At 44.1% G+C, this 10,575-nt stretch overlaps 1 protein-coding gene across 1 annotated transcript; it reads left to right on the top strand.

Moving 5' to 3' along the window:
* The first annotated feature begins 1,753 nt into the window (after positions 1-1,753).
* Positions 1,754-9,572, top strand: LOC134478725 (rap guanine nucleotide exchange factor 2-like). The gene is made up of 2 exons (XM_063260929.1): positions 1,754-1,975; positions 9,274-9,572. The coding sequence occupies exons 1-2, from the start codon at positions 1,822-1,824 to the stop codon at positions 9,357-9,359; spliced, it is 240 nt and encodes a 79-aa protein (XP_063116999.1). The 5' UTR covers positions 1,754-1,821; the 3' UTR covers positions 9,360-9,572.
* The last annotated feature ends 1,003 nt before the right edge of the window (positions 9,573-10,575 follow it).

Raw genomic sequence — 10,575 nt, 5'->3', positions numbered from 1 at the left:
CAGGTCTGAGATTCTATCTTCACTTTCATTGAGGTGGTTTTTACAGCTTTCAGTGGAATTTTTGATTTCCTGTATATCTCTGTGCATCTGCTTTATGTACTCTCTTTGTTTCTTATATTGCTCATCTAGGGCTTCTATCTTTTTGTTTAGTTCCTCCAAGTTTTTAACTGTGTTTTCTTTAGGTATGTTCAGTATCTGTTTCATTTCTTTTATCACTTCTTCTTTTACCTGGGAAATTATTTCTAGTTTGAATTCCTTTAAAGCTTCCCGGAGTTTCTTGTTTATTTCATTAACTATTATGTTTGATAGTTGAGGTGTATTGTATATATATTCTTCTATATACATCGCTCCTAAGCTTCTTGGGATGGGATGGAGGTTTGAGATTGTAACTTGGTCTTTCGTTTTGTCATTTTCCTATATTCCTGTGTTTCAAGTGTTATTCGAAAGCTTCCTCAGGGTCTGTTGGAAATCCATGTCTATGCCCTCAGCTCGTGGGACTCTGGCACCCAGTTCCCCCAAGCCGCCGGGCCTCTGGACCTAGTGGCCCTTGCCTGCTTGTTTAGAACTCCACAGTCCCAAACAAGCTGGGCTCTGGGGAAAGTGGGCACCAGCCTGGTTGCTTAGAACTCCACAGTTCACCATGCACAGCCTGAATGTTGAAACAGATGCAGGCACCCCAGACCCACCTAGCTGTTCCATGGCACCCAAACGGTGCGAGGGTCCCAAACAAGCTGGGCTCCATGGATAGAAGGCACCTGCCTGCTCGCTATATTTTATAAAGTTAATAAAACTTTGTAATACACATTTTCTACAAAGTTAATGTTAAGTTTTACAGACTTTAGTATTTCAGTTGGAAATGCCATTAGCTTTTAATTCAGTTCATTCTTACTCCCCGGAGTGAATCTGTCTTTATGTTAACTAAGATTTTAACTAAGTCCAATATGATGCAAGTTTACAGGTTGCTGACCCCTTGAGGAAAGGCTGTGGGTTGACCTAAAAAGACAGTAGTCTGGTCTGCAGACAGCTGGGCAGGAGAGACTGCAATTGGCACCACGAGTGTGTCCACATGTTGGGGTCCTTTCCCCTCTGCCTTTGCCTGGGAAGCAGTTGATGGTGAGATGTGTTGCCTTCAGGCTTGACTTGGAATTCGAGAGTGGTTGTTAGAATAACCCAGGTTGGGCTGGAGGTTTTACTTCAGTGGTATAAGTGCCTCCTGCCTGGAAAATGCAACGTTATGAGTTCAATCCTCACCACCCCCCCCCCAAAAGAAATCTAGGTCTTGGTTTGAGCTTGTTTTGTGTATTTATCAGGTTACCATTAGTTTACAGTTCATATTTTATGACTTTCTAATAGGGGGAAAGTGGTCCTGTCTTCTTGGCATTAGGAAACTCCTCTAATTTTTCTGGAGGAGGAATTGCTTAGAATTAACAGTTCATCTCCCTGAGGCCCTTATCTTAACCATTTTCTTGAAAAACTTACTGAAAGCAAATACTATCCTTTTCTTCTTTGTTCTGTGTTTCAAATTCCACACAGGTAAGAAGTCAGAATTACTGAGATAAAAATTACTGATTCTGATTTACATTTTAATAGATAAAATCACTCATGTAGATAAAATCACTCATGTTTTGTTGAAGTAATTCTTTTTTATAACATTTGGCGAGTAGTTGTGAGGTGCTGGATCCATTTAACATAGTTACAGAAAAATCAAACTTTTGAAAAATTGTTGTTTTCTCTTCGGAGCTGCAAAGATTGATCTGCTTAAATAGTTCTTTTAAAAATTGTTTTGCCTATCTTCAGGCCACAGAAAGTGAAGCTGGTGATATGGACTTGAGCGGGTTACCAGAAAAGGCAGTGGACTCCGAGGATGAGGATGACGAGGAGGACATCCAGAGGGCCTTGGACCTGCTGATGAGCAGGGACATCGTGTGGGACTGTCTGGAGAAGGACCTGATCCACAGGACCCAGGAAGACATTGGTGAGTATGGAAGCCGGCAGATGGCGCCGCAGGCCCAAGAAGCTTCCAGGAAGTTTATTAATCTCCATTGTGTAAACATGAGTATTTACTGGAAAAGTGTTGGAAAAGGTCAGTTTTACTTCATGCCCTTATGAATGTAACAGTAACACTCTGAGGGAAATGCCCTAGGAAAACGCCTCCCCAGGTCACTTCATCCTTTATGAAGTTTATGACCACCAGGAAGTCAGGAGCAGCCATCCAGAGAAGCTGTCTTCCTGTAACTTTTCTGTGGGTCCTGGTCCCCTCAGCTCATAGCAGGCAGGGGTTGCTGCTTCTCCTGTGATGTGGGGACAGCAGGAGCCCAGGCAAGGCTGAGGGGCTGTGCACCAGAGTGGCTACACTCTGGCTGCTACTTAGAGAGGTACAGTGCAGATGCTGCCTGTGGAGCGCCCTCTCCCTCCGGAGCTCTGGGCCCTTGTCCATGCCTGCCTGAGCCAGACCACCTGGTGGTCCTGCTGCGCTCCCAGCCCTCTTGAGCCCAGGTGTTCTTAAGAAAAACGAGGTGGCTGTGTTTGTGGGATTGTATGTGGGAGGGTGTGTGTGTGTGTGTGTGTGTGTGTGTAAGACAAGCATTTAAATTATGTATATGTACTAGCAATCGAGGATGGGAAATCAAAACCTGGGTGAGATGTGCAAAGTTCATTCACCATCCTTTGCTCTGTGGAAGTTTGTGACTGTCTGGATGAGCACTGCGATGCAATAATGGTCCCTCAGCTCTCCTGTATCCAGCAGCGCCAAGTGCCTCTTCCACGGAGCGCTCGGCCAGCTCATGGCAGCTTCACTGAGCAGGGTGCCAGGGTCCTTGCTGGGTCGAGGTCCATGAGGAGATCGTGAAGGAGCAAGTTACACAGGAGCCAGCAGCTGATGTGGAGCAAGGGCTGCGACCAGGGGCAGGCGAGGCCGGATGAGTCTCAGTTTTACTTGCAAAGCCTTCAGATCTCACGTTCTCATGGGTGCTAACCAAGTGTTCATTTGACTTCTACGCTCCAAAATTGTGTTTTTAATCTCTTGTTATTTGATCATGGCCTGCTGCTGTTTTTTAAAAAACCCCTCTGTTGTAAGGAAAGAGGGAAATTAAAAGGGGTTTAATTTCCTTCTTAGTGGAGCAGCCTGGCTCACAGATGGACTCACTGGTAGGCTATTGCTTATGCGTGGACCCATTCAGAAGCGACCCTTTGCATGGACACACATATGCTCTGTAACCTGTTCATCTGGGGAGACTTGTGGGAGGAATGTGGGCCACTAGTGTGTATTCACATAGGTCATTCCTAGAAATCTGTGACTTTCACCTTACATCTGAGAAGCCTCTCCCCAGATTTCTGGAAAGCAGAATTTGTGCTTTGATTCTGATAAGTAAATCCAAAGCTGCTCATTTGTTCTTTCTCCCCTTTTCCTTTTTTTTGTCCTTCCTCTCCTGTTTACAAGGATCTCATGATGTTGCCTGGGCATGGTTTAAGCAATACTGTCCAGATCATGGCTCGGACTGTGGGCCACCAGGCCCAGCAACACTTTTTGTCTTGTCTTCCCTCTTTCTTTTCTTCCCTTTTTTCTTTGTAATATGCTCATCAGTATAATTTCTATAGTGATTAGCATTTATTTGAACATCAGTTACCTTATAGGTGGTGATAATGCTGACACTTGCTGCAATCAAATGCACATTTATTTAAAGAAATAAATTGGCTAAACTCAAGTGAAGTATGTGGTTTTTTCCTAAGGAGAACTTGAAAGATCTCATAGTCTATATCCCTCAAAATAAAGCTACAAAGAAAGATAGTTTGAATCACGTGTAGCAAAATGGATGTACCTTGAAACAATGTTATGTGAAATGTCAGGCACACAAGCTTAAACATTGCATGGTTTCCCTTATATGAAAAATTCAAAGTACAAATAAAGGGTAAAGAAAAAGATAGCTGATAGAAAGTAGGGGGCTGGAGCTTTCCTAAAGGGAAAAGGGATCAAGAGGTGGATGGAGAGGACTTCTGGGAAGATGGCAAAGTGGTGAGCAACAAAGAGCCTCTGAGATTTGGTGTCCAGACACTGGAATATAGCAACGTGACAAAAAAGAAGTAGGGCAGTGAGTCTTGGGGACCAGGAAGGATCTGAAGTACGAGGATTGAAGCCCATCGGGACAGCAAAGGGAAACTTCAGCAGAGGAGGAGAAGGTGGCAGGTGGCACTTTCTCCTGGAGCCCAGACTCAGTGTGTGGGAGGGGCAGCTCAAACCTGCAGTCGTGTGGTGAATGCTGGCTACTCAGTAGCCCCCACAGAGAGATGCAGCAACGGAAAAGAGCAGAGGGAATGGAGCACTGCAGTGGCTGATGAGTGGTGCGGGTTCAGACATCACCCAGGAGAGGACGATTGGCCAGGAACCATGTTGGAGAGGGATTAACTGAGCTCAAAACTCATAACCACTGCTGACTCCACCTAGTGGACCCCAAAGCCCATAGACAGCACAGTAACTGCTGTAGGCTGAATGGGTCTGGACATAAACCAGCCTGAATTTTAGGGCAAATCACGATTAAGGATGCTGGGAGATTGCTGAATCAATCCACTGATTGGATTGGCACCACCCCTAATCCCAGCATTCTGAATAAAAGGGACAGAAAGAGACTTGTTTTGCCCTTTTTTGCTCTTGCTGCTTTTGCTGTCTTTGATTGCCATGAACTCTTGCCCCTCTTCAACACCACTCTACCTTGGAGCCAGCTGCTTATGGACTGAAACCTCCACAAACTGTGAGCTAAATAAATCTTTCCTCAATTTGAGGTATCAGGTGTTTTGTCTCAGCAGTGAGAGAAAAGTAACAAAGATACTCACTTCCAGAACTTGTATTTCAGTAAGATGGATAATGCAGAAGAAATCGACAGATTCTTGGATACACAGGAATTACCAAAGCTGAATCAGAAAGATACAAAAAGTCTAAATGAACCATTAACAGTGAGTAAAATCAAGGATATAATTAAAAACTTACAAATCTAAGTACAGGTCCTGATTAATCCATGGCTGAATTCTGCAAGATATTTGGACAAGACCTAATATCATTACCTCTCAAACTCTTTACTGAAACTGACAGGGGAACTGTATTTCCAGATTTATTCCTAGAAGCAAGCGTTACCCTGATACCAAAACTAGAGGGTCCAACCAAGAAAGAGAAATACAGACCATTTCCCCTAATGAAAAGAGGGGTGAAGGAAAAATGGAAACAAAGCTTTTGTCAACAAGAAGGAGAAGAAAGGCTGAAGGGAGGGTAACAGAACAGGGGAAAAAGAGTGAAGTTATTTCAGGTACAGGTACAAATTCCCTATTATGAATGCAGTCATTATGCATAGCTAAAATGCACCAATAAAGATCATCTTCTATGAAAAAAAAAACAAGGAAATGTGAACCAAAAGAAAAAAAATAAGGAATGGAGAGCAATGAGAAAAAGGAATCAAGATGTATTACACACATATTCTAGTTCCCTGCAAGGAGTGTAAACAGCACTAAATGTGTTCTAGTACAGTTAAAAAGGGCCACATGAGAGCCCCTGTAGCTCTTGGTAGCCCCGAGGTACCTGCCAGTGTCGGTTATGGCAGACGCCCTTTAAAAGAACCCAGGGCCTGCTTGTGGATGCCTCCTCCCACCCACTCCCTTTACCCCCTAAGATGAGGAGGAGAGATTGTGTGTGTGTGTGCATGTGCACACATCAGTGTTTAAGGTGAACACATGGAATTAGTAATATAATTGTATTTTTGGCCACTGCATGGGAAAAAATTCCTTTTAGGCTGTGGTGGATTCTTGTGCATCTATTTGTTTCCATCCATTCAAGAAGGGACTTCGTGGTCCTTGTGTAGACTCATTTACCAAGTGGCGGTAACATGTATTGTTTTGAAGGCTTGAAATATTAAGGTAGATGAGAACTTTGATCTCGCAGTTCCTTTTCTCCTGGCTTCATGTGCCACCAAAAACTAGAGTGTTTCTTTAGTAAAAATTTTTAATAGGAAACTGAATCACTCAAACCAACATAGGCCTCTGATGTCGTAAATCGGTTATTAAATAGAAGGGTAGTGTCACTCACCTCTCCCTGTCTCGGCCTCTATCTCCATCCTCAGGATGGACCAAGTACCCTCCAGAGTTCTGTCCAAAGCCTTCTTGGTCCCTTTAGCTTTGTGACCCCTGTGGCACTGTCAGTGTAAGCCAAGTGCTTCTGGTTTACACTGACTGCGTTTTCAGAGATGGGCTGTAGGGAATCCTTCCACTGAGGTGCTCTCTCCCCCACCAGGAACGAAGTTGGGGAGAAATTACCATGAAGCAGTGGCTGGATGTTGCTGAAGGCTTGCGTCTCAGACCCTCTCAGCTGCTACCTGGTTAAATCTTTGTGCCCTCCTGGCCTTTCACCGGAGCCTGGAGCACTATGTGCATCTGCTGTTGCTGGACCTTTCCTGTCCCTCTTGTTACCTGTGCTGACTGCACATAGATCTTTCTGCCTGTTGGGCTTCTCCAGTGCCTGTCACTGCTCCTGTATCACAGATTGCTTTCACGACCCTGTCTTGCACACACTTGTCCTCCCTGGTACAGGCACCCACACTACCACTTAAAGGGGTGCAGTATGTTTTGGCACCTCTGAGGCAGGACAGTGTGGCAGGGGGTGACCCGTGGAAAGGGGTTCACTTTGGCAGCCATGGGCAGAGGGAGAGACTTTTCAGGGTAGAAACACTGCAGTGGGGAGCACAGCAACCACCGCCCTCCATGGGGCACTCCCTGAGCTCCACCCTGAGTGCAGGACACTGGGGGACACTGGGATCAGCACTGCCTAGGCCCCCAGCAGAGGCAGAGTCCATCAGAAAGCAAAGCCCATGTGTGCAGGAGGTGCTGGGACGTGGTGGTGGTATGTTGGTGGAGTCCCTTGTTTTCCGAGTACTTCATCTCCAGTCAGATGTGTTATAATGACTTGACTTCTGTTTCTCCAACTTGTTAGAGTAGAGGGTTCCTGGCAGATGATTAATTTGTACTCTTGAGTTTTCTTCAAAGCCAAGAATCTCCTTGCCCATGGAAATTCAGCAGCTCCTGGGGGAGGGAAATGTTGTGTATGGGGTCCCCCTGGGAGGGCGCCCGGCATGTCTGACCTTTTATATGATAGGTGTGGGTCATTTCCTGCAGTGACTGTCCCCAGGACTAAATCTATGTTGAAGCAGAACACAGACACACCTACTTATTCCAGAAATAAATGTTGCACTGAGCAGAATTTGTTTTCTCAGAGTGATATGTTTTGAATTTTTTCTTCTTTTTTTTTGAAAAAGTGCTGGTTGCAAAATAAACTGATTGCCTAACACATACATACATCTGGGTGAGGCTAAAGAACCGGACCTGTGGGACAGGCTTCCTGGGTTCTGCTCATGGAGTCGCACTTCCTATGGCCACAGCCTTGCTGGGGATGCGACATGGAGGCGGGACGGGAGCAGTGAGGACTCGAGGATGCCCAGCTGGGCCAAGGCAATCACTCCGTCCTTCTGGAAGGGTAGCATCTTCGAGGAACATAGCTTCCTGTCTTTAGCAGTGTATCCTCAGTTTTCTCCAGAGGGAGGTGCATAGGGACAGTTCCATTATGTGGGTGACAAGGAAAGGGCACTGTGCTGCTTGCTGAGAGGTGGGTGCTTCAGCTGCCATGGTGACAGTCGCAGTTCTCATGCGTTGAGGATTCCTCTGACGGGGCTATGTTCTGTATTAGATTCTTACTTCTATCTAGTGAAGTAGATGTGCTGTTACTTGCAAGTGAGGTAACTGCCTGGGGTTAATCCTGTGCCAGAAGTGGCACAGCCAGCAGGTCCTAGGTCTGCCCCGTGCCCTCACCACCTGCTGCAGAACCCAGCATGTGCCTCAGAGGCAGCAGCTCTGAGTCCTCTCCTGTGTGTTTCTGGCTCCAGTTTCCTCCCTAGGAAACAAGGAACACATATGTCGTAGAGCCAGGGATGAGGGAGGTGGAGAGCCAGTGGGCAGGGAGTAAAGAGTCTTGAGAGTGAGAGGCATGGAGCCCTGGAGTCAGCAGCCGGCTGTGTCCACAGCTGCGCTCCTGTGTGACGTCCCCCGTGGAAGAGGAACCAGTTCCTCTTCTTGCCTGTCTGCAGGACAAGGACTGCTGTATCCGTTCTCATTTATATTTGTCATATTGTATTGTAAATTTTTAAATGTCAAATTTTTATAAATTTCCCTGACCCACAGAAAATCTCCCCTGGAATGTTTTTGCATTAAAAGCAGTTGTTTTTACTAAATGATTTGGTTGTCTACCTACTTAGAAAGCTCCAGAATGGACCTGCTGAATGGACCTTCTGGAAAACTCTGAGTTTCATTTCATTTCAACCAGCTCTTAGTATGTGGTTAACAAGATCACAGCTCATGTGTAATTGGAAGTCCCCATTTGAAGTTTAGTGATCTCTTCCACAGCCTTTACAATTTGGGATGTCAACTGTTGCTACTGAATCAGCAAGGGGAGATGGCCATGACCATGGCGACCAGCCTCTGTAAACGTGCTGGACGTTCAACTTACACTGAATCAATAGATGGGTTGTACAGCATTTGCAAAGATGGAACTTTAAAGCATTTAAAGTGTGGGTTGCTGCTGTTTATTCCAATGCTGTGCCATAGCCTCAACCTCTTTTATTTTGAGCCATCAAGGTTTTGCTAAGTTGCCGAGGTTGGTCTCAAACTTGGAATCCCCTTGCCTCAGTCTGCTGGGAAGTTGGGGTTACAGGCACGCACCAGCATAAAGCATTCTTTCTGAAGGCTTGTTTTTAATAAAAGCTGTCATTTTGACATGGAGTGTGTGTTGCTTTTAAGAACAACTTCTGGAATTCATGCACCAGCTGCCTGCCTTTGCGAACATGACGATGTCGGTGCGGCAAGAGCTCTGTGCTGTCATGGTTTTTGCTGTGGTGGAGACAGCAGGGACCATCGTGCTAATGATGGTGAAGAGGTTGGTAAACGTTTCTCTGCTCACAGGGCCTCTCGGTACAACACTCAGAGGGAAATCCAAGTCTTACTTTTTCCTTGAAAAAACATTAATAATAAAATCAATAATAATAATCCATCAAGAATTGTGAGATACATTTTGTCACAATACTCCAGGTCCTATTGTTCTATTTTGTATTATGTATCGCATTCCATATGGTACACTGATAGTGCTTTCAGAAGGTTTTTGTTTTGCAGTGCTGGGGCTAGAACTCGGGGCGTTCAGTGCTGTGTGACCACAGTGTTCTTTTCCGCTTTGTTTCCACTCCTTCTAACCAGCTGGACTCCTGGTCTGTGATTCTCAATGGTTCTGTGGAAGTGACTTAGCCAAATGGAAAAGCAGAAATACTGTGCATGGGAAATAGTTTTGGCGTCTCTCCTACCATGGACAAAGAGTACATGAAAGGAGTGATAAGAACGAAGGTGGACGACTGCCAGGTATGACACATCATTAACGGTACACATGGGACAGATTGGCCAGCTGGCGGGGTGCTCGGGGTGGAGCCAGGGCCCTGCAGGTGCTGAGCAAGAGTTGTGCTGGATGCTGGGCTACGAGCCTAGACCGATGTTTCTCTAAATAAAGGAAATGCGTGTGCAGTTGTGGACTGAGGTTTCTGTATGTGTTAATTCGTCATCTTTTAGATTTGCAAATAACGTCTGAACATAGAACAATTACTTTTCGTCTTATGATATGTGAGGAAACTAAAACTAAATGTCCATCTGAGTTTGCTGAAGTCAACAGCACTATGTGTTCTGTTTTTAAAAAAGCATTCTGTTTTAGGGTATTTTAAAATCTCTATCAATGGTCTGTTCATCAAAAAGGGATGCCAGACACACATTCTAGAAAGAATTATAAATAAATTAGTAAAGATGATGTGCAACTCTGCAATGTTATTTAAATACATACAAAAATAAATGGATTTTTGAAGAGATATGGGCTGAATCAGTAATAAATAATTGCTCATGAAAAATACTAGTAAAATAATTGCTGATAAGAATACAATAACCAAAGAGAAGTAGTATCAATATTGATACTGTATCAGTACTCACTATTTAAAAACCTTTAGTAATAGAGTAAAGGAAAATGCATGGCCAAATAGGAAATTAATTAATTTTTAAAGTTTTATTTTAAAGAGGGAAAAACAAACAAATGCAAGAAAAGCAAGAAACAGGAGAGACAAACTACAATAACAAAAAACCCAAAACAGTAACAATATAGGCTTTCAAAACAAGGTGGTAGGAACTTAACAAAGGTGTTTATTTTGCATAGTTATTTTCAAAAGAGCTGCTCAGATTACTAGATATGGACATGTAAAATTGATCTAATCCTATGAGTGTTAACTGTATTGCTCCAGGAACTAATAGAATTAGTAGTACCATCATCTTAACTATCTTAAGTGTATATTTACAATTTTACATCTATTTTCTTTTCCCTGAGTTATTTTTCCCTTTTGAGCTGTTTCTTACCCTTTCACAATACTTATTGAAGATTTTGGATCTTATTTGCTCTTTCAGTTTCTTACAGTAGGGTATTAACACATGTGAATTTGATTTATTTTACTTCTGAATACGGTCTCAACT

The sequence above is a fragment of the Cavia porcellus genome, unplaced genomic scaffold, assembly GCF_034190915.1.
Source record: "Cavia porcellus strain 051 isolate PalLab524CR breed Dunkin Hartley unplaced genomic scaffold, mCavPor4.1 scaffold_14, whole genome shotgun sequence".
NCBI lineage: Eukaryota > Metazoa > Chordata > Mammalia > Rodentia > Caviidae > Cavia > Cavia porcellus.
This window is presented reverse-complemented; position numbering and strand designations above follow the sequence as displayed.